Source organism: Paramisgurnus dabryanus, chromosome 21 (assembly GCF_030506205.2).
Source record: "Paramisgurnus dabryanus chromosome 21, PD_genome_1.1, whole genome shotgun sequence".
NCBI classification, from domain to species: domain Eukaryota; kingdom Metazoa; phylum Chordata; class Actinopteri; order Cypriniformes; family Cobitidae; genus Paramisgurnus; species Paramisgurnus dabryanus.
Window position 1 is genome coordinate 9,830,759 of NC_133357.1, and position 24,761 is coordinate 9,855,519.

The 24,761-nt window shown below is 36.8% G+C and overlaps 1 protein-coding gene across 2 annotated transcripts; it reads right to left on the bottom strand.

The window, feature by feature from the left end:
• Positions 1-1,027: 1,027 nt before the first annotated feature.
• On the bottom strand, positions 1,028-19,268 carry pan2 (poly(A) specific ribonuclease subunit PAN2). Of its 2 annotated transcripts, none has more exons than XM_065285446.2 (26): positions 19,175-19,268; positions 18,334-18,610; positions 17,895-18,064; positions 17,315-17,435; positions 16,950-17,027; positions 15,744-16,014; positions 13,203-13,548; positions 12,470-12,566; positions 11,581-11,700; positions 11,283-11,402; positions 10,754-10,882; positions 10,472-10,671; positions 9,881-10,029; positions 9,037-9,143; positions 8,750-8,848; positions 8,463-8,548; positions 8,186-8,327; positions 7,567-7,704; positions 6,038-6,097; positions 5,840-5,930; positions 4,653-4,810; positions 4,276-4,419; positions 2,945-3,124; positions 2,688-2,781; positions 2,414-2,605; positions 1,028-1,520 (listed from the first exon to the last, which is right to left on the bottom strand). In XM_065285446.2, exons 2-26 carry the CDS (start codon positions 18,595-18,597, stop codon positions 1,486-1,488), a joined length of 3,591 nt encoding a protein of 1,196 aa, XP_065141518.1. In that variant the 5' UTR covers positions 18,598-18,610; positions 19,175-19,268; the 3' UTR covers positions 1,028-1,485. The 2 variants fall into 2 exon arrangements, with proteins under 2 accessions (XP_065141518.1, XP_065141517.1); XM_065285445.2 differs by having other exon boundaries at positions 2,402-2,605.
• Between the last annotated feature and the right edge of the window lie 5,493 nt (positions 19,269-24,761).

Consider the following 24,761-nt stretch of genomic DNA (forward strand, 5'->3'; position numbering starts at 1 on the left):
AAACTGGTATTGCAATCACAAAACATGTGGCTAAAACTGGTACTGCAATCACACAGCTGTGGCCAATACACAAAATGACAACATCAACATCAGTTGAGGGCTGCAACTCCACTTTTTAAATGGCAATATCCTGGCCAGACCACTGTTGTCAGTGATATAAGTATTTGAAATGAAAATGATTTCTTAATGTCTAGTGACATATCAGGGCCATTTTATGATTAACTCTTTCACCGCCAGCGTTTAAAAAAAAAAGTTGCCAGCCAGCGTTTTTCATGATTTTCACCAAAGTTTAATGCCTTCCAGAAAATGTTCTTCTTTAAATATATAAACATACAATATACCAAATGAAAGAACAGACCCTCTGCTTTAAACAAAAAAAAAAACGTTTCATCCTACCTTCAGTGGTTCTTTTGTAATCAGCTTTTGAATATGGGTAGGTTTCTGCAAAAACACCACATTTTGAGCAAAAAGCAAAAATAATTCCATTTTTGTGACGGACTTTTCATAGAGATCCCATTCAGAGCGATCTTTAAAACAGACACAGACATGCAGCCGCTTGCCATAGGGCAATACTTCCGGGTTTAAAAAGTTGCGGAAGGGTACCACCTGGTGGATAATAGCGGTATTGCGGAAAGACGGAAAATCTTGTCATTGGCGGGGAAGCGTTTTCTCTTAATTGACGAGATAGCTCGTCAATGGCGGTGAAAGAGTTAATTGATATACATTTCTTACATACTGTTCCTTTAACACCTCTGTACAAAAGAATGGAAGTGATATGCATTTTAAGATGCATTGGGGTGAATAAACAATGACAAAAAGTTTATTTTTGGGTCTTATAATTATTTAAATGCTGGTTCTTGCACACCTTAGACAGTTAAGAAAATGTTTTGGAAAATAACATTTGTGTTTCTTATAAACGTGTCTACATATGCAATTTAAGTATTATCCTCAGTTTTCTAATTGTGCTTTCAATAACGTTATAAAGTTGCTGCAATAATCCACCCAGTGTAAATAACCTTTAAACATAACAAAAAGATTTATCCAAAATTATTTATTCAGCTGCCACATTATTACAGTGTATAGCATACAAAATAGAAAAAAACAAAATGTCCATATACTGCTAAATTCATGTTCTTGATAACTGGAGTTTCTGACATGATATACTGTAAATACATTGGTGTAAAAAGCAACTGCTTTTCATGGAAACATTCCTTTCATGTTATTTTTAAGGGCATATTCCTGTTTAAGTAGATTTTTTTCCTTATCCATATTCTTCCCATACATACTGTACCACATACACACTACACATGGTGTGAAAACAACTTAGACATGATCACATGTGTGACTATTTTTAACCTTATGACATGAAATACACTCATGAAGAGATATTTATTCACAACATATTGAAAGAGAACACTGTTGAAATAAATGACGGGGGCTGACATCTATTTGGCAGGAATATAACCAGCTTGAGTTTTACTGGGATCATAAACCCATCACAGAGGGAAACACAGCTGTACCTGAAGAGGCAAAAGAGCATAAACAATCCATCAAACAACATGGGACTTAAAATCTCATGGACAAATAAGAAAAATAGCGTTGGTTTAAGACACAACACTGTGTAGCTCTGTAACTACAAAAAAAAGTATATATTTAATTATGTAAAAAAAAAATTAAGTGTCTCAAAAGCCAAAACTTTCAGCATTGAGGATTTTTTGTCACTAAAATACCATGTTAGTAATAGCAAAGAAAACATGGGAGTGTTTCTAAGAATTTATTAAAAAAATAAGAAGGAAGGTTATGCATAATGCCACGGTCACACTAGACTTTGAGCGGGTGAAATTTCTACTCACCCTGTGTATTGGCAGTGACTGGATATCAGATGCCAAAGTGTTGTTTTTATTCACATATGGATTTTGGCATGCTTGTACTGTTACTTTTGCATTGTTATTATTGTATAAAATGAGAAACTGTGCGCTACTTTTTTTTTCAGTTTTTCTCTACCCGAAAAGTTGACGCATTCATGTGTTTACGAATGCAAGTCAATGAAACAAAAAGTCTAGTGTGACCGCAGCATATAACAAGGAGAAAGAGAGTGACTCCTCTTAATCCTAATGCTGCTCGCATGTCTGCATTCTTGTCCAATCACATTCAATCACACACAATATCTTCATGGAACATGATCTTTACTTAATATCCTAATGATTTTTGGCATAAAAATGATTCATTTTGACCCATATAATGTATTGTTGGCTATTGCTACCCGTGCGACTTATGACTGGTTTTGTGGTCCAGGGTCACACATAAAGCTTTGCAATTATTATCTATCATTTACAACCCCTTAAATATCCAAAAAACTATGACTTGAAAATATTCTCACTGCCATATCAGTGATTCGTACTTTTTGGGCTACCTTGACCATCTGCAGAGTCAATGTCTGGAACCTTCCAGTCTAGTTTGCGTCCTTTCTCATAGAGAGCCTTGAGGACCTTCCGAAACTCATCTTTTCCTCCGTTGTGACTCAGCTCCAGATACTTCCTGTACAGCTGCAGCGCCGTCCGCGCATCTTCAATACTATCATGGGTTTCACCCTGAATGTTCAGATCTAAACAAATATTCAAAAGAGACACTGATAAACAACATGAAATGTCAGAAAGAAAGAGAAAAAGTTTCTACTAGACACCTACCGAGAAAGTACCATGCAAGGAAACGCAGAGAGATCATTCTTTTCCTAGGCATGTGGAAGAGGTAGACAGTGTCGATGACCTGATCTTTTGGAACCTGTTGCAATACATATGCAGTGTGTGATATTAGTTTGCATTTATGCATTTGGCAGACGCTTTCATCCAAAGTGCATTATAAGGTATACATTTTTGATCAGTATGTGTGTTCCCTGGGTTCGAACCCATGACCTCCTAATGCAATATTTCGGTGTTCAACTCACCATTAAATTTATGACTCTGAAATCCTTCTGTAAACCATGGCCAACGAAGCGCACCCCAGTGTCGATAAGAAATCGCAGTTTGAGATATGTTGATTTCAGAGTGGTTAAGTGTTTAGATGAGATCTTGGCATCCAGGTCTCCAGGTTTGATACCAGAGTATTGGGTCAGGTAATCCACCACCTGAACATACGAAGGAACAAAAAGGTTTTCCAAAATATTAAACCTGATTGTTATGTAATAAAATAATCTCACTGGTAACACTTTACTTGAAGGGGTGTCCATAAGACTCACATGACACCTTCATAATCATGACATGTGAAATGAACATTGACATTTTTTAAATGATATTTGTAATGATAATGAGATTTTTTTTATTGCCATTTATGACAACTTTCAATAAGTGTCATTTGTTTAAATATGTCATTTTTAATGCAAAGATGACATTGTTTGAGATGTCTGTTATGACAACTTGACATAAACCAATACATCATAACTTGTCACGACAACTTGACATTACCAAGACGACATAACTGACCACTTTTTACAAGTGATACAAATTGAATTTGTCATTAAAATGTCATTAAGTGTTAATACTCTGTCAAATAGTTTTATAACAGCGTCATGAATATTTTTCTTGACCTCAACTACTGTGGTACAAATATAATTTGTCATTAAAATGTCATTAAGTGTTAATAATAGTTTTATAACAGCGCCATGAATATTTTCTTGACCTCAACTACTGTGGTACAAATATAATTTGTCATTAAAATGTCATTAAGTGTTAATAATAGTTTTATAACAGCGCCATGAATATTCTTCAGTTCATAATGTTTTTTAAGTTTCCTCCATGTGTTTAAGAAATAAAATAAATTATCCAATAATAATAATAATAATAATAATAATAAATAAAATTGATAGAATTATATTTTATTGCATTTTTAGACCGATTGACCTAAAATTAAATGAAAACAGTACAATAATTAATTTATAATTTTTTTCTTCTATGTCAGAACATTTCAGAACCCTCTTTGTGAGTAAGAACAAGTTATGTTAGTTTTTTATGTACTGTGTGCACATACATAAAGTTAAGTATAAATATAATTTAAATGACAGTTTAATGTAATGTTAACCTAAAAAGCTAGGTAGTTTCCTACGTTTAATAATTTCCTAAGTTTGATAATTCCTCTCATAGACATCTCAAACAATGTCATCTTTGCATTAAAAATGACATATTTGAACAAATGACACTTAATAACTCCAAATGACTGAACATCGTGTGGACATTCAAACAGTAAATGCGATAGTTAATAATGAAAAGGATGAGTCTTTACCTGCTCTTGTGTAGAGATGTAGTCATCAATGAATGGCACTCCCTCATTGGGTCCCTGGCCTCTCACACAAGTAATACGGGCCACGGACATCTGGCTGGGCTTAATGGTAGACTTGGTCCCATCGCTGCGTAGTTCTGCCTCTTCCTGATGAAACAAACCCAAGATGCAACCAATGCACATTATGCAAGCTCAAAATGTAAGGCTAAGGTTAGCATATGCCAAAAGATGTTTTTAAAATGTGAACATGTGTTATTGGGATGCCTTTAAAACTGTTGCATCTCAGCATATAAAATCCTCCAGCTAAAACCAACAGAGATAGACAGTCACATTTACATGGTGTCTATAATTGTTAAATAAACTTTAATGACAGCACTGACCTGGTTGAGCGTGACAAACTCTGCGTCCAGTCCAACGAGGTCTCCAGCTTGAGGCATCTCGCTTACCATGAGCGGTATGAAGGTAGCGTGACTCTTCCTCTGTTTCCGTGCCAACGAGGCTTCAGTCAGCAGAACGCTGGCCTCAATAGGGTTTTTAACTAGGTGGATAACGAAAAGATAGAGGAATACTTTACTTGCATATGTTTGATTGTTTATTCTTAATGCCATTCCAGCATCTATGCCTATATTCATGGTAAGAACTGGTTAAAGGGACACTCCACTTTTTTGAAAATAGCCTAATTTTCCAGCTCCCCTAGAGTTAAACATTTGATTTTTACTGTTTTGGAATCCATTCAGCTGATCTCCGGGTCTGGCGGTACCACTTTTAGCATAGCTTAGCACAATCCATTGAATCTGATTAGACCATTAGCATCATGCTCAAAAATAACCAAAGAGTTTCAATATTTTTCCTATTGAAAACTTGACTCTTCTTTAGTTACATTGTGTACTAAGACTGACAGAAAATTAAAAGTTGTGATTACCTAGGCCGATATGTCTAGGAACTATACCCTCATTCTGGCGTAATAATCAAGGACTTTACTGCCGTACCGTGGCTGCAGAAGGCGCAATGATATTACGCAGTGCCCGTAAATAGTCCTCTGCTATTGAAAGATACTAAGGGGCCTATTTTCGGCTGCTGCGTAATATCATTACGCTTAATATATTTGAGTGCGATGCTAATTGTCTAATCAGATTCAATGGATTATGCTAAGCTATGCTAAAAGTGGTAGCACCAGACCCGGAAATCGGCTGAATGGATTCCAAATCGGTAAAAATCTAATGTTTAACTCTAGGAGAGCTGGAACATTAGCATATTTTCAAAAAAAGTGGAGTGTCCCTTTAATCCATACACGCATTGGGAGAGGGGCAATGTGGCATCTTCATTCTCCTAACTTGCATGTTTTTGTCTTTTGGGAGGAAACCGGAGCACCCAGAGTAAACCCACGCTAACACAGGGAGAATATACAAAATTTCACACACACAAAGGCCAACTGACCTAGCCGGGGCTTTACTTGCACATGAAAACAAAATCTATACATAGAGAAACGTCTATACACATAATCTGAACTTTTGTGATAAAGAAATAATAAATTCTTACAGAAATTATAAATCCAAAAATCACATACTTCGCAAATCATACTTGGCATGGTAGTTCCTCTTGACGTAGTAAAGTACACCTGGAACCTTCCAGTTGACCTCAAACTGAGCTGCTTCAGCCTAGAAATATCCCAGTCAAACAGTACAATTCAGTAATAATGACATAAGCAGGAATAAATAACTTACTTAGCTAATATACTATCATTTAAAATGTGTGATGATGTTACCTTGTCTATAGGCTCGATCAAAAAATCGTTGAACAAATACCACTGCTGGTGTGTTACTCCCTAGAAGAAAAAAAAAACATAGCAAATGTTTCTCACATCACAGGTCAAACATCTAGGAAGCGCTATCAATATTCCTGCACAATGGATTTCTGATACTACATTGAAGGTGCAATGTGAGACTTTTAAATGTATTTCTTGACATAAATGCAATATACATTTAATATTAGTAGTATATAAAGACCTTACAATATGAACTTTATTGTTTTATAACCTTAAAATGAGCCACGGGTCTTCTTGCATGGTCATGGAAGTTGCCATTTCATGCTGTCATGTTTATACCGTAGCCCTAAATGGACAAACTGCTCTAGGGATTACGTTTTGTTACTACTTTGTCTGAGGTGATGACGTGTTTGTCCTGTGGTGGCTATCATAGCTTCACTATTGGCACTTTTCCATTGCATAGTACCCCACGGTTTGGTTTGGGTCAGGACGGGTCAGCTCACCTCACTTTGGCTTGGTTAGCTTTTCCATCGAGTTTAGTAACACTTCGGAGTGGGAGGGATTATAGGTGTGTCGTTATATTTACACTGCCTACTGCTGTGACATCATACAAGTGAGATCGTTGTTGTACATTCCCATACATTCATTTATTTCTCAGTTCACCACATCGCGTTTAGCACTATCTCTGTCTCGCATGACAGTTTCTGTACAAACACCCGTGGCATCAGTCGGTGCGCTCAGCAGTGCCTCATTTAAGTTGCATTTAAGCATATATGCGACAATGTGCGTTGCGAATGTGCCGCCACAAACTGCAGTCTGAAATAAACTGTTATGGTGTTCCTGATTCTCAACCTGTGGATGTTTTTCATCGCCAAAAGGGAGTTTGGGTACTTATAGCAGAGCACAGAAGACAACATGTTTGCTCGAGACAGCGCAAGCTAGCATGAATGTGAAGCTAATCTTTTACATTATAGCGATGATGCTGGTAATGACGATTCCCTCAGACCAATCAGTGATCTACAGTGTTTTCGCATCACGTTTTGGTATCAACTCGGGTCGCTTGGAACCCCAACCAAGTTGGTACTATCGAAAAAAGCCCCCAAAAGTAAGCTGACCTGACCCAAACCAAACCATGGGGTACTATGCAATGGAAAAGCGCAATTAGCGTTTCGAAAAAGGAGGGGTGAGCTGTCGATTGAGCAGTTGGTTGCAATTCACAGTGTCACCACTAGATGCCACTAAAAGTTCCACATTGCACCTTTAAAGAGCATTTAGTTTCCAAATATCAGCTAAGCCACGTTTATAACCAACACAATGGCAGAAATTCTCGTGAAGATTGACATTAGGTGAAAGACTTATTTGAACTAGAATAGGTCAATGAGTGAAACCGGATATTATTAAGTATGTAAAAAAGTAGGGGACTGGATGTGAACACTCTGATCTCCATATGATGTGGTTGGAGGGGTAAGAAGTGCTTGGAGGTATTTGTAAATAAATGAAAACATTTATTTCTTCTTGTAATAACACACCTCTTTTCTCTGGTGGTAGGTCTCGCCCACTTTAATATGAGCCACTAGGTTTCCTCCAGTCCGTGTGTCCAGGATATGAGACACTGTGACTACCAGATCATAGATAGACGCCCCCTCTGCCTCTTCACTCTCGGTCAGCTGTGAGACGAAACACATCAGCACATTTACACTGCGTCCAATGAGATGAAGTACCTACTGCTTTATCGTATAAACTGTATGTTTTATCTAGTACGTATGGGTGCAGTTTCAATTTCGGACAAACTACACAAGTCATGTTTTTATTGTCATGTGACCCATATGTGAATGAATGAATGCTTTTATTTCCAGATTCCAGGTCCGTTATAATACAAGATTGGTAAATAATAGCTTTGGAAAAAAGCGTCTGCCAAATGCATAAATGTAAATATTCACATTCTGAATCTGGCTGCTCCTCAGCTTGCATGGCCTCGTGGGATAGTAAAGTGTCCGTCAAATGCACACTTAAAAATTTAGCAGGAATTAGTAGGTAACAGTGTGCTTTACTGACTATATAGTATGGAAATATGCGATTTCTGACCCAGCCTTTGTGAAACAACCTCTAATCTACCTCGGGCGTTTCTATATCAGGGGTTTTCCTCACCTCCTCTCCCACAGGCACACTGCTGACCTCCAGGCCTTGAGTTTTACTGATGCACATCTTCAGACTGAGAGGGATCCACACACGCTTCATGTCCTCTGCCTGAGTGTCAAAGGTCAAGCCTTCCACATTGTACAGTTCTTCCCTGTGGCAAATGTGATTTAAATATGGTAAAATATGTATATATAATATTAGCATTAACATTAAGGCACATGTACAGTACAGTACAGTACAGTAAGTGCATGACAACTGACTACACATTTCTTCAGTTAGCACTTACTCTATACACCATTCTGTAGGAAGAGGCTCACTGGGAACTTTGGGAGGCTCCGCTGCCTCTTTCTTCACAGCTTTGTTGTACGCATACTGTGAACAAAAACAGTATTCATCTCCCAATGAACAGAAAACCAGATGAATTGATGTGCCCAAAGGCTACAACACCAGTTCAAAGATCACCAGAATGAACTTTCTATGAAACCACTTAAATATCTGAGAGACACAAATACATCTTTATATAATAAACATATTTATTATTTAATAATACTTTGTATATTATGGGGATTTAACCTCATTCTGTGCTTTCCAGAACTCCGCCTCCTTAGCGCTGTTCACTTCACAGTTTATTACCAGAACATCGGGCAGACAGCGAATGTTCCTGGTCTGCACCTGTAAAGAGATAAAAGAGCTGTTTTGTATATGACACAGGATGGAGAGGGAGGGAGGGGGAGGGAGAGAGAGAGAGAGAGAGAGAGAGAGAGAGAGAGAGAGAGAGAGAAAGAAAGAGAAAGAAAGAGAGAGAGAGAAAGAGAGAGAGAGAGAGAGAGAGAGAGAGAGAGAGAGAGAGAGAGACTTACAGTCGGCTGATATTTCTCACAGTTGTCACACCAGGCCTGAGTGCTTTGTTCCAGACAGATACTCTTCTTCAAAATATCCGCAAAGTCGTATTCCTTTATCGTCTTATCTGTCAAAATTAAGGCAGCACACAAAATTTGAGCACAAAACTTTGTATTTTATATCTATGTTTATCGAGACCAGCGTTCTCAACACTGTCTAGCAGTACCACTTTTAGCATAGCTTAGCATAATCCATTGAACCTGATTAGACCATTAGCATCGCGCTAAAAATTACCAACGAGTTTCGATATTTTCCTATTTAAAATTTGACTCTTCTGTAGTTACATCGTGTACAAAAATAGTCCCCTGCTATTGAAAGTAACCAAGAGGAATATTTTCATGCCCTGCGTAATATCATTGCGCCTTCTGCAGCCATGGTACGGCAGAAAACGCCAGAATGAGAGTATAGTTCCTAGTCATATCGGCCTAGAAAATCGCAACTTTTAATTTTCCGTCAGTCTTTGTACACAATGTAACTACAGAAGAGTTTTAAATAGGAAAAATATCGAAACTCTTTGATCATTTTTTAGCGCAATGCTAATGGTCTAATCAGATTCAATGGATTATGCTAAGCTATGCTAAAAGTGGTACCGCCAGACCCAGAGATCGACTGAATGGATTCCAAAACAGTAAAAATAAAATGTTTAACTCTAGAGGAGCTAGAGCTGGAAAATTAGCCTATTTAAAAAAAAAATTTAAGTGAGTGTGTCAGATAAGGGAGACTGTTGAGGGTGCAAATCTGTTGGGGGCGCCACATGAACAGGTTTGGCGTAAACTTCAAATAGATATGTTTGACAGTTCTCACCAAGAGAGTTGTGTTCGGGGTAGTGCATGGTGAACAGCAAAGTCAGAGATGAGCGAACCGTCTCCTTTCCACAGCGACATAAACTGCTGTTCTCCACTTCACAGCCAAACAACCGGCCAATCACAGACTCCCCAGAAGAACCCAACGCACTGCAGATCACATTACAGGATTAGAGACGGAAGCTGAAATATTATTGATAAAGCAAGAAATAAGTGTATGAAAGTACATTATTCTTAGGGCTGTGCAAAAATATTGATACAGCTAACTATCGTGATAAATTTTCCACGAGAGTGTATCGATATTTCAATCTCTACTATCGGTATTTTAAAACCCGTCAAATCCCTCTGTGTGCGTCAATGACTTGTCCAGTTGTCTGTTATATAAGGCCATTCGACCAATGTCTCAGAATTTTTGCACATCAGTCTTTTGCACCAATTGCTCCCTCTTATAAAAGCATTCTGGAAAACTTGATTCTGATTGGTTAATTGTGTTATCATGTGCTTAAATATTTAGTAAATTGACTAATAAACTGTAAATTTAATTATTATCCCTAGCAACCACTCCTAAACTACGACATCACGTGGCCCACACCTGCTACTCGCTCCTCTGTATGCCTGCGGTCCCTCCTGCTCCAGCGTCTCCTGATGCAGCTGCGCAAGAATGAAACGGTTCCAACTTTGAATGAGGCGGCCCAGACGGGCTTTCCCTGTCTGTTCATCGGAATCCGCCAAAATCAAACCCAACGCCGAAGCCTCTGGGATAGTTCGGAAAGCCCGGAGAAAATTACTGGCCTGTGAGGAAACAAACAAACGTTGGATGATTGCTACACATGACCTACAGATCTGACGTCACAGGCCGAAATCGATTTGGTACCTGGCAGGGGTCTCCTCTGCTCAGATCCAGCATGTGAAAGAGAAAGCCCAGCTCACAAGCCAGACAAAACTCCTTCTGACACAGGTGATTCTGTACCACGCACCTGATTGGCTCGAGGAAATACAACACCTGTCACGGCACACACAGAGTAAACTATTAATAAAATTCCAGAGTGTGGGAACACCCAAAGCCAATGCTCCTGTGAATTTCCAAAATTCCAAAGAAAAAATTCTGAGGAGTTTCTGGAGAAATCGACATGGTCACGTATTGGGATTTTTCCCAATTTAACAATTTAGAGCAACTTGTTCTATAACTGTGGCTTTAATAGATTATTTTATATGTTGATATACTGTATACCTACTATGCATTAATATATTATAAAAAATAACTTTTATTTAATTTTAATTATATTTAACCAATTAATAAGTTAATATTAAAACAATACTTCTGTTTTAAGCTTAAATATCATTTAGATCAAGTGCACAATACAGCAAAAGACCTTGTGTGTGCGTGTATGTGTGTGTCTTACCTGAATCATGCAGTTACAGTAAGCATTGGGTATGTGAGGTTCCAGACCAGCAAACAAAGTCCTGTTGTAGTGCTTAAAATCAAAGTCTTCCAGTCCCAGTTTGGAATATTTAATGGTCACCTGATACAAGCAAATAGTGTGTAAAATCAGATCACAATCCCCTAGGTATTTTTCCATTCACATGCATTATCATAAGTGACCCTGTCTGTGAAATCCAGGCATCAAAGTTTATTTCAATCATTGATTTCAATCTTTGACATAGCTTTATACAGAAAATAATACAATAAGTCAATCCTACCTTACGGTACTTCTTTGGCACCATGTAAAGATGTGGCTCCTCATCTCGACCAATGGGAGACTCGGGAACCTGATTATAGCTGTCATACTCAAGTTCAATCTCTTTGATCTTATAGGGAACCTGATGAAAACAAACAGGTCAAAACAAAAATACCCAGACAGACATTATTTTGCTTTCATTACTGCTCTCCAATGCTTGACACATTGACAAATAACTTTACAGAAACACTACAGCAGCTAAAAAAGAGTATGGAAAATGACCGCCCTGTCCTATTTAAATAAAATAAACAAGTAAACACAAAGATTATCTGCCTTTATACTTTGCTAAATATTTTAAACTATTATAAAAGCCCTTTTAAGCATACTGTAAAGTCATATTCTTAACTTTTCCCCCGCCATTGACAAGTTATCAATTAAGAGAAAACATTTGCATTAAAAAAACGTGTTCCTAAGGAATTTTTATGTTAATCTCCAATACCGCTAGATCATCCACTAGATGGCGCACTTACTCAATTTATGAAAAAACTAAAGCTAAAACGTTATTTACTAATTTTAAACTGTGTGTATGTTTTGATAAATCGTTCTGAATCTGATCTCTAACAAAATTCCAAAAATGCAATTATTTCAGCTTTTTGCTAAAAAATACCCATTTAAGAGTTTATAAGAAAAATATATAGATAGAATGAAACTGTTTTTTCCCATTTTGTTTGTTTGATTATTGTTTGTTTGAAAGCAGAGGGCCTGTTCTTTCATTTGATATATTTGTATGTTTAAATATTTTTAGAATAAATTTTTTTTGGAATTTTGTGAAACTTTTGTGAAAATCATAAAAATGCACCGGGCCACTTTTCAAAAAATGGCTGCGGGGAATGAGTTAATACCACGCTTACCTGGTTTCTAGGACGGGTTCTAGGATTGGGAGCATATCCAATAAATCCCACTGTCTTCATAGTCCTGAGAATTTCTGGATCTACTGGGGGGGCTCGTCTAGAAGAGATAAAAGAAGACATTAACAGACAAACAAACAAACAAAGTCATTACATAAAATGAAAAAACTGCAATATGGGGGGGGTCCCCGGACAGGGACTATTTAAGCCAGGACTAGGCCTTAGTTTAAGTAAACATGCGTTATTAAAACATCGCTTGTGTGCATTTTGAGGCCAAACAGAGGGCACGGATAGGTTTTAAGATGGGTCAGTGCAAGATATTTTCAGTTTGGACAACTCTTACATTTATTTTAGTTTAGGACTAGTCTTATCCCTGTCCGAGAGACCACCCCATAATATTTTTAAAAAATTATTTTGATGTAATGCTCCATTTATAAAGGACCTTACATGTACACCAGGTGGCAGTATTATACAGTAAAATTTAAACTTGCCATATTAAATGATTCATTTGTTTTCAACCGAATAGGGAAGTCATAAACATCTGGGATGTCTTGAGTAAATTATGAAATAAGCTTAATCATCTGTGACCAAGTTTGTGAAAACCCAGATAAAGTCATTTATTAGCCATAATCACCAGATCTTCAGTGAGTTCTGATTCAATGCTGAATGTGCACAGCATCCTTCCTATTCAAGAAAAATATATGACATCACACAACACCAAAATTCTTAGTTATACCTGGGGCTGGGCATAATATGGGAAGTAGGCCAATCAGAGAGCAAGGGCTCTGTGCTGGTGAGGGGCATGGGCAGGAGAGAAAGGGGCATCAGCTCATTGGTCCAGTCCAGCTGGGGTAATGAGTCCACCAGGCAAGGCAGGGCTAGCTCAGTATCTCTGGAGTAACTGTTATAGGACACCTCCGGGGCGCTTGACCACAAGTGCACACCACCACCGGAGTCCCCAAAGGAGAGCGCCTGTTTGCTGGAGGACACGTCAAAGCTCATCATCAGCTGTCCCACCGTGTTAACGTGAAAGATGTCGGCCAGATTGGCTAGTCCGGTCGGCTCGCAGAACTGACATTGACCTGCAGGGAAACACACCAAAAAGCTTACATACTGTGACGCAGATCTTTTCAAGGCACTTTACATCCAGCTGGCCTTACATTCTCCTCACTTAAGTCATATTTCCCAGCATGCCTCATGTCATGATCATAAGCAAAACCAATCATCAGCATCATGCAATCTAGTTTTTACCAAACTATTTTCAGGATAGTCAAACTTCAGATTTCCCAGCATGCTTAATGTTCAAAAAGTAAGAGCTATCATCATCATCATCATCATCATCATCATCATCATCATCATGCATGATAGTTTACACCAAACTTCCTCCAGGACAGATAGATGTCAGTGACAAAAACGGTTTGGCAAAAAATTCTAAATTATTTTTAAAAAACTTGTTTTAAAAACATGCATCAGGTTTATTTCAATGCACGTATTGTAATTATGATAATATTATGCAATAAAAAAATTACATATGCACCATTTTTATTAAAGTTAATTGCGCCATATAATGAGAAATATTACATATTTTATTCACGTTGATGGCATGTAAGCGTAATCATCAAAAAATAATAATAATAATAATTTTAAAATATCATTTTATAAGTGATTTCTAAATTTAAATTTTAATGCGTTTTTGTAATATTTGTCCTGACATATGCTGAAAACAGCTCTGTTTTCTAAATAATCTTTGACAAATGATGTAAAAATTTATGTTAAAAAAAATCATATTACACTAAGCTAGATGATTATATTTTATTCCACATTTTTATGAATATATTTATTTTCATTTAACAAAGTTACACCAATTGACATTTTTGCAATTATCCCCCAAATATTCTTTCAAAATAAAATAAAACCAGAAATTTTAGACTTGGTCCTCAAAAAAAGAGAATGTAAGCAAGGAATCTGCAAATTTATTTTGAAATTTTAACCCTTTTACATTTAATCAAACCATACGGACACAAAGTAATTAACGTCACGTCATTGACCCAGATACATTATTAATTTCCTGTGGGGTTAATTGTAAAACAGAAACCAAACGTGCACACCTGTTACCAAATACAACATGAAACAGACACTTTTATATGCTTTACTGTAAGTCAATTAAATTAAGGTGTCCTCAGGCAATGTCTGTTATTTAACGCACAAACAGACAGTCCCGTTCCAGCAGCGGTTGCTATGTAAGTTTTTACCAGCATTACTGAAAATCTATGAGAACCAACAAAAGGGAAATGAAAGCGAGGTGGGACTTTTAAATGCTAATTACAAAGGTTACAATGAAAAATTGCTGCCAATAGACCCACCAGCAGGCCTCTGTAGTACAATTTGGAAACACAAAACTAACACAACATTGTCACGGAATGACAAAGGTAGACTAGAAAAGACCACTATCGAATGGCAGAAAAATCCCCTGATACTTCATCAGGGACAGTGGCAGTGGCACACTAATACCAGTAACTCTCACAAATAAGATGTCCAGACATGAGCTTAATAAGGGACACTCCAGTTTTTTTGAAAATATGCTCATTTTCCAGCTCCCCTAGAGTTAAACATTTGATTTTTACCGTTTTGGAATCCATTCAGCCGATCTCCGATCTGGCGGTACCACTTTTAGCATAGCTTAGCACAATCCATTGAATCTGATTAGACCATTAGCATCACGCTAAAAAAGAACCAAAGAGGTTCGATATTTTTCCTGTTCAACACTTGACTCTTCTGTAGTTATATTGTGTACTAAGACCGACGGAAAATTAAAAGTTGCGATTTTCTAGGCAGATATGGCTAGGAACTATACTCTCATTCTGGCGTAATAATCAAGGACTTTTCTGCCGTAACATGGGTGCAGCAGGTGCCATGATATTACGCAGCGCCTGAAATAGTCCCCTTGGTAACTTTCAATATCATTGCGCCAGCTGCAGCCATGTTACAGCAGCAAAGTCCTTGATTATTACGCCAGAATGAGAGTATTTTTTCCTACTATGGAAGTCAATTGTGCTCCTGCCTACTACTTGACTACAAAAATCGTACATTATGTTCAGCGAAACAAAGAAATTTATACAGGTTTGAAACAACAATGACAGAATTTTACTTCCCTAAAAAACATTTAAGTTTCCTAAACGATACAATAGCTTTGTAGCAGAAGCTGTTATTCCACAATAATCCAGTCTCGCTTTGACATTACATGTACCACTGCAATAACTGAGATCACACGTCATACCTGTTTGTGAAATAATAGCCAGACGTGATGTGTATGTGGGGATGAAGCGGAGGAACAGAGGGTCCACGTGGACCTGTAGTGGTGTGATGGCCCTCATCATGCGCAGGTCGTACACCATCAGAAACCGGTCACATGACAATCCATTTAAACCACGGCTGGAAAAGCCACACGCCGCCAACAGGTTACCATGTACGTCAAAATCGGACAGACTCCCGGAGAAAGCGTCAAACTCGTACTCCATTTTAAACGTGCGTGGATCCCGCAAAGATACCTATTGTTTGGCAAGTGAAAAAGGGAGGAAAGATTAAACAAAGAGATGAAAGGATTAGTATACTCAAAAATGAACATTCTGGAGATGTCTGGATCACTTAAACATTACACTTTTTTGAAAATATGCTCATTTTCCAGCTCCCCTAGAGTTAAAAATTTGATTTTTACCATTTTGGAATCCATTCAGCTGATCTCCGGATCTGGCAGTACCACTTTTAGCATAGCTTAGCACAATCAATTAAATCTGATTAGACCATTAGCATCATGCGTTTAAAAATAACCAAAGAGTTTAGATATTTTTCCTATTTAACACATGTTACAAGCAGTAAAGTCCTTGATTATTACGGCAGAATGAGAGTATAGTTCCTAGTCATATCAGCCTAGAAATGCGCAACTTTTAATTTTCCGTCTGTCTTAGTACACGATGTAACTACAAAAGAGTCAAGTTTAAAATAGGAAAAAAAAAACGAAACTCTTTGGTTATTTTTAGCATGATGCTAATGGTCTAATCAGATTCAATGGATTATGCTAAGCTATGCTAAAAGTGGTACAGCAAGACCCCGAAGATCGGCTGAATGGATTCCGAAAAATTTCCAAAAATGAATGGAGTGTCTCTTTAAGAGACATATTTAAAAATCCCATATTTATTATACTTCGAGAATCATGAGCATATTTCTATTTATTCTGTATCAATGCTAAAAATTACAAACGCCACATGACCTGGAAAAAATCTAGGATCAGATGAATGAACAAAAAGAAAAAGCCCTATGTATTCTACCCTAAATTCACAAATCAAACTATAGAAAGCGTGTTCCCACATTAGCTAAGAGCAAAATTTTTACATGCACCACATTTATTCACACTCAACTCTGTAGGAAAAGCGAAAGGAGGAAACTATGCGTTCCACATCCATTTTCGATTCGCTCCTTCACTCACCTTGCCAGAGGTGTGACCACAAAAGAAGAAGCGATTGGATTGTCTCATGATGGCGACCCCAGGCACCTCAACAGTAAACTAGAGTGATGAAATTAGCATATTAAGGCACACCTTAAACAGGAAGTTGTTTTCTGACTGGCATAACTAAACACTCCGTGATCTTATCATAAAAACTAAAAAAAAATCACGATGATACACCTGAAAAACCTTAATACTGTAGCTTAATGGGACAATAAGGTATCAAAATATTGACTGAGCATTGCGACAAGCCTGACAAAGCAACAATGGCTTAGTCAGTAATAGCATTATTTTGGTTGTAATTGGTTGAAATTCGTGTGAGGGGGTAAAATTTTGTACCGTCTTACTTTTTGGGTTTCCTGTACTGTGGCAAGGTCAAACTCTGCTACGTAGTTCTGGAGACCTCCCATTAACAAAGTGTTATTATCGTTTAGAAGCAAACTGTGCATGTCAGCGCCCTCATCCATCCTAAAAACAAAATGAATAAATTAATGTTTGCACACAACAACAGGCATGTACAAGCAATTAAAATGACTATCATAGTATTCATAGCAAATCTTTTTTAAATTCGTAGTCGCTATGAACCCAAAAGGGGCCATTTCTTTTACAAAGTTTAGAGAATATTTTTTTTACATCCCCATTACTTTTTCCTTCTTGTTCTTATTGTTGATATCTCAACTGTGATTGGCTGTAAATGCTGTGTAGTCTGTGTTTAATGTTTAATTCTTAGTATAACTTTTATTCGTAGTTCTCATTCAGCTTTTTTCATTTAGTCTGTTAAATACAATTCAGTTCAATGTGTCGTTTGTTGTCATTGTCTAGCACAATGGATGTTTCATTTCACCAGGTACAAGCTGTGACTTTTAGGATATGAAACCCACAATAACATCCTAATATATGGTAACAGCACATATGGGCGCAACTCACGGATAATCAAACATAATCAATCCTCCACGCGTAATGCATTTGAGGTTGCTCTTGGTCAAAAACAACACGCCCGTGTCCATACTCTGAATGTGTCGGATGTCATCCGTCATGTGCACCTGGAACGAGGAATAGCGGCCCATTGTCGGCCCAAAGAAAGAACTGGCGTGACCCTGTTATGAAAGAGAGGAAGGATTTGTGAATAAAGTGACATCACATCTATGTGGAAGTCACAGTTCATGCGTGAGGTTACTATGAAAACCACAACTAAAATTTTGTTCAGCAATAAAACTTTAACCCTAAATCTTCCCAGTTGAATTGAGAAATTCTATATGCAAAATGTTTTGGTAAAAACACTTTCCAAGAACCCTGACTGCATTTAAAGCCCTGCCTGTTCTTTCTTTTAAAGATAACAAAAGCAGTCATAAATGTGTCACTGTACCCGGTGGTTCCCCATCCATAAGAGCTCCTCCTGCAGGTCAAAGTGCGTGGCTGTCACTGGTATCCCGACTTCCGCGGCCACGCTGTGCAGCTCTGAGTACATGCCCTCCACTATGTGCACAGATTCGTTTACAGGCACGGCCAGACCGTCGGGGTCGAGCTCCACAGCCTGGAGCAGTCCGGGGTCGAGCCGCGGGTCCAGGGCAGAGTCCAGACCGGGCGCGTACTCGCCCATGCCCGGGTCCATACCCTCGAAGTTCATCATGAGGATGGTGGTGCTGGGGACAGAAACATGACTGACTGATAGATGCTCTGCGCAGAGCGACCAGAATATGACATCAGAATATCGCGAGAGCGAATCAGAAGCCGTGCTTTCGAATCGTTCTCGCGGTATTTTATCAGTACCAGTCTGCGCGGTACCAGATGAAGTCAAAGACACGTTACACGTAGATCTATTATGTAGACAGCATTGTGTTGGTTTTTAAAAATAATGTCTAGGAAGGATGATACGTTTTAAAACAAAGCCACAAAGTAGAAATCCGTTTCACTTTCATGCTGTTGTTAGTAAAGTCTAACAGGTCTCCTTTGCCATAAAAACCATACAATGCGCAGTGCAATTAAACAACAACGTAAAGCATTAGGAAAAAAATATTAGCCGACTAATTAGTCTGCAGAGCTAACATGTATTTGTTGTCATTGCCTGAGGTTTGAGTTACACGGTCTGAACTTCAATTTCTTTCAAACGGCTTCATGCATGTTGTTCAACAAACAAATAAGGATTAAATAAACACATACACTGAAACAATTAACAATTTACAGTCTCGTATGCAGATAAATCATACCTTTAGACTAATATTTCCTTCGGGTCCATATGCGCATTGCACTAGCTTCATTCAAAACAAAAACAACAGGGCACTTCCGGGTGAACTGGAAGCGCTTCCGGGATAGAAAGGGTGGGGGCGCGTTAAAGGGACATATAGAACTAGTGCACTTGACAAAACATTTAAACTAACTAAACAAAGTCGACTACAACACGTATAATTAAATATCATTACTGTTATAAACAATTAAAATGTATTAAATGGTTTGATATAGTAAATAATTTAGTACTGTAGTACTGCTATATTATTTTTAATATATGGGTGATGTGACCATATGATATGAAGGCACCTCATTTATCCAAAATCATAAATTCAACAAAATGTATATTAAAATCCTCAAGATGTAAAAAAGCCTTTGTATACCCGATATACCTCAGTGAATGTCGTCTACTATATTTTACATACCTTTTGTATATTTTAGACTATACCATATACTATCTCAGTATATTTTTATACTATATACCAGTGGTTCTCCCTTTTCGGAGGGCGACCCCCCTTGTGTGGGGTGCATGCATACCTCCATGGCCCCCTCAATAAAAAAATTAATGACAGAAAACATCTCAATCAGACATAGAATTTGAATTAAAGGGATAGTTCACCCAAAAATGAAAACTCATTGTTACAAACCCGCATAAATTTCTTTGTTCTGATGAACACAAAGAAAGATATTTTTTAAAATGTTTATAACCAAACCGTTCGTGTACCCCATTCACAAAGAACAAAGAAATTTATATGGGTTTGTAACAACATGAAAGTGAGAAAATTATGACAGAATTTTTATTTTTGGGTGAACTATGCCTACAAATTAATTAATACAATGTTATTATTTGGTTAGTAGCCTTATTTTTCTGATGTTTAAATATACAGAATTTTTGATAAATTAATGTATTTTATAAGATGTTATAAAACTGGGGCCCCCTGGCACCATCTCACAACCCCCCAGAGGGCCACGGCCCCCATCTTGAGAACCACTATGCTGCCTGTTTACATTTCATTGCTTTATTTCTCTCCCATTGTGTGCAATGCAGTACTTTTCTGCCTAATGTGCCATAACTCATACATAATGATGAGCAATACTTGACTCAATGCAATAATGTGCAATAACTCATACATAATGTGCAATACTTGACTCAATGCAATAATGTGCAATAACTTATACATAATGTGCTATAATTGACTCAATGCAATAATGTGCAATACTTACTACAATGCACTTTTGTGCCAAGTTCTTGTACTTGACCACTACTTCCTTGACAACTTGTTTTGTTTATATTGTTCTTTTCCTAGATAATTCCAAAGATAATTGCTCTATTTTCACTGTACTATAGACAAAAAAGAATCTGGAATTAATAGTAAATAAAATCTTGTTTATGATGTTAGTAAACACAATAAGAGCAAGTCAAGGTCAAGGTGAATGTTCGGAAAACCACAAGTTGACTGTCATCTTCAGGTCAGGAGAACAGTGGTACGATTACTTCTTCTTCAAAGTGATAAAGCTGACCTCATGAGCAATATATAGTATATTCCTTCCTCTGTACAATCACACACGCCTTAAACTTGTATACTGTATATTGTTAGGTACAGTCGTAAATTATTATTTATCAGTGTTTCTTGGAATGTTGGAATTGAATTTAAAGATAAACGCTTGCGGACTCGTTCTCACTTCCTATGAATAATAAAAGGGCATAATATTTTAACAAGTTTCAAATGAGGAAATTATCCTGTTCAGGTTCTTAGAACAGTGTCGTGGTTAAAGTTACAAAAATGGAAATTTATATAAATGGGAGAATTGTTTTGGGCCATGGTAAAATCTGAATTAAAGAAAAGTTTGTGAATGGGAACATCTACAAAAGAGGTTACACCGTTATAAAGGACCTGTGTATTTTGCTGGGGTAGACAAAATTCAGAAGAAAGCTTCGTAATGCTGACTTCTTGTAATGTTAATTTGTCCTGTTTGACAGTATGTAGGTACTTTACAAATGGAATATTATGGTGTGTGAAATTTAAGGCAATAAATCATTTGCTCACTGAGCTCAAAATTTATTTTTTTCCGTAAAATAATTTTGCAGTTGCTTGTTTTTAATGATTTTCTTTATAGGACTTATTTTAAATTCTAATAGTATTTATTCCCTTGCACGCTTTTTCTTACTCAATTAATAAACAAATATCTGGATTTTGGTGTAAAATATCTAAAAATATTTAAATATTATTTTTTAAATGCAAACTGTAAGTTCATGGGTAAGTTCATGGGACTGTTTGGTTCAAAGTATCAAACTTCCCGTATTACTTTTGCCTTTTGATATGGACCACTAAAGTGTGCTCATTGATACTGATAGCCACAATGGTGAATAGGTTGGGGACAATTCTATCACATTTCAATGTAAAGAGGAAGATGCAGACTAATTTTACTTGTTGAAATATTAATCAAATGACAAGTTTTCAAAAATTCCAATGATATATGTCCTCACACTATCACACTATGTCCTCAGACTATCAGTGCCCCGGGAAAAAGACCAGCAACCCACAACCACTGATAACCAATGAGTTTGAGAGAGTTGTAAACTTAGTCTGCATTACACACCAACCACATATGTATGTATTTGTCTATGCATGATGGGGAGATCGAGTAGCTTACTTTCTTTAGCAAAAGGTTTTTCAGTTTTAAATATTATTTGAGAGTTCCTATAGTTAGTATATCCTATATCCTGTAGATGACTAAGTGAACAAAACCACTCCACACTGGCATACAATAACACAGGGATATATTGACTAAATAATCAAGGCAGATTAAAGGATTTAAAAAAAAATGTGTTCCCCTATAATACTGAATATTGATGATATGAATTGGACAATTCCCATACAATTGCACACAGCTGTAAGAGCTACACTCACTTTCTAAAAATATTTTATAAATTATTAATTAATAAAAAAAGGAAGAGTATGATAAATAGTAAACTAGTAAATTGTAGTAGGACTATATTAGTAATTGCTACACTTTAATGCATACTACACTATTCTCTAGTATTACTTGATAAATTTGAGTAAATAATATATTATACTTTAATATTTGCTATAGTAATGTTAAAACACCTATCTAGGAATTTCACTTTAATAAATGCAAAGTATCCTGCAGTATTTTTTTATGTGGAAGTCTTGAAAGGTCCTTAGACTCCATGTTCATGACATCGCAGAGTTCATTAGAAGGGAACTAGGATATTATTTGAGCTCATCACGTTTTCCTTCACCATTTTTTCGAGCGTCTTGGAGACGTACGTGTGACTGAGGAACAATAATATTTTTTAGAAAGCGAAACTTCACAGCGTCTCAATTACAATTTACCTGTGTGATCTCGGGAAAGTCCTGTGACTCACCACCCACTACTAGACTGCATAAAATGCAATAATAAGGCCGCCACAACAGTTAGAACCGCAGAAGTAAGGATAACCCATTACAGGACTACAGCAAAGCATTTTTAATATGAATTCATCGCTGTTGTTAGCGCTTTGCATTGCGTTGTCGGTGTTCTCGGGGGCCACGGGAGCACCGACACGCGCTGCAGCTGACGTGGACTTCAACACCTGTAAGGATCTGTCCATCACACTCAACGAGATTGCTAGAGATTTATACAACAAGGTCAGTATTTTAATCATGACGTATATTCATGCTGATTTTTTTTACAGATTTGATGTAGATGTTGACGATATTAACAATAATACAATATTAACAATAATACAAAAACTCTGTGCTTATGTTTTGTGCAGGTTGAGTCCTCAGACATGAGAGTTATCATTGTTGACCCACCAGTGTCTATAAGACAGATTGACTCTTGTGATCCATGGAGCCTTGAAACGAATAAGGAGGTAAAAACGAAATAATATGCATACCTACAAAATGGCACGAGCCCTAATGCATGTAGTTTTTCAAGTGTCATGTTAAGTTACCATTACCTCTGTACCTTTTTACTTATTTGTTTGTTTATTTTGCTTTGTAGACCTGTCAGTCAAGAATCATCCTTGCCCTGAAAAACTACACAGAAATATTTCACAATGATGGTGTGTTTAAGAATCCAGCTTGCAGTAATTGGAGAGAGCAGGCCAGTGAAGTCGGAGATATCACCAGAGACCTTTTGAAGGTCCTGAAGGTATGTTGCCTTATAGTTTCTAATGTCTTTTGTACTTCTCTGCTCCTATAGTTGCTATAGGATTTTTTTCATTACATTATAAAAATGCTCTGTGGCAGTTATGTTAGTTTCAGATAGCTATTAATAATACACCTCTAATATTGCATTGCTCTTGTTTGATCTACAGCAACCAGTGGTGGATGACCCTGTTATCCCAGTCACTGTGGACATGGGTACCATTGCTCTTTGTCGGGACAGCGTAGAAAGGCTCTACTCCTTTTCCATCATGTCTGCACGTGTTTTCTCTTTTTTGGCTTCCCCGGCCGCACCAAAAGTTGAGGATAAACAGTGTTAAGTCAAGAGGAAAGAGAGAGAATAGATATTCAGATCATGTTGATCATACTGTTAAAACAGCTTTTGCTGCACCTAAAAAGGTTCTCATGGATATAATAGTAGATAAAAGTCAGATATAAAATGAGTACTATTGTTTTATTTTAATTTATATATTTATTAAACTATTTATTGTACCCTTATTTATTTATGTAGTTATTTTACAATTAGTGTTTTACACAATGTGTAACTGTATGAATGTATGCATTCTAATAACTAATTTATTTGTAACTAATAAATACATGAGTATTATACATTATGTTTCAAACTGAATATGTTGAAGTTGTCTTTATTCCTGGAGAGAACAAAAAAAAATGAATTGAAGAACCAAGCTGAAATTGCTTTTACTCTTATCAACAAGGAAATGACAAAACTGATGTGGCTAAATTTCCCAGTCTGAAGTCAACAGCTCTCTGTAAATGGAGAGGGAAGATGTGATTTCCATAAACATTTGCGCTACTCTGTGTGAAGCTTCCTACAAAATATGTCCCAACTCTGAGGTGCTGTGGTTAACAACCAAAAACACATTACCATGTGTGTATTGTCTCAATGGTGATGTCACTACTTTAAAAAAGGAACTTGGTTTACCAACTAACACACAAGATGAGCACATTTGAAATTACATTATTGATTTATTACTGCTAAAAGAGATAATTTTTTGATGATAGTTTATTTCTGGGGATTGAACTCATGATCTCGTGATGCTTAACCAACAACACATATATATATATATATTTAAAAAACATAATTTATGTATAGGCTATAATTTATTCTATATACACACTCTTCTCAATAATTTTTAACTATAATAAAGTTTAGTTATCATCAGCAGACCCTTTAAATCACACAAAAACATTTTTTTTAAGTATACTGCCATTTTTATTGATTACTGATATCATTCAAACATGGCCAAAGTTTTTTTCCTGGACTTACAGTATAAAAAATGTTAGAATATAAAAAAAATCTCTGGAGTCCAGATATCTCTTATAAAATAATTGTTAATCAAACCGTTTTATACAAAATAAATAACATGAAAAA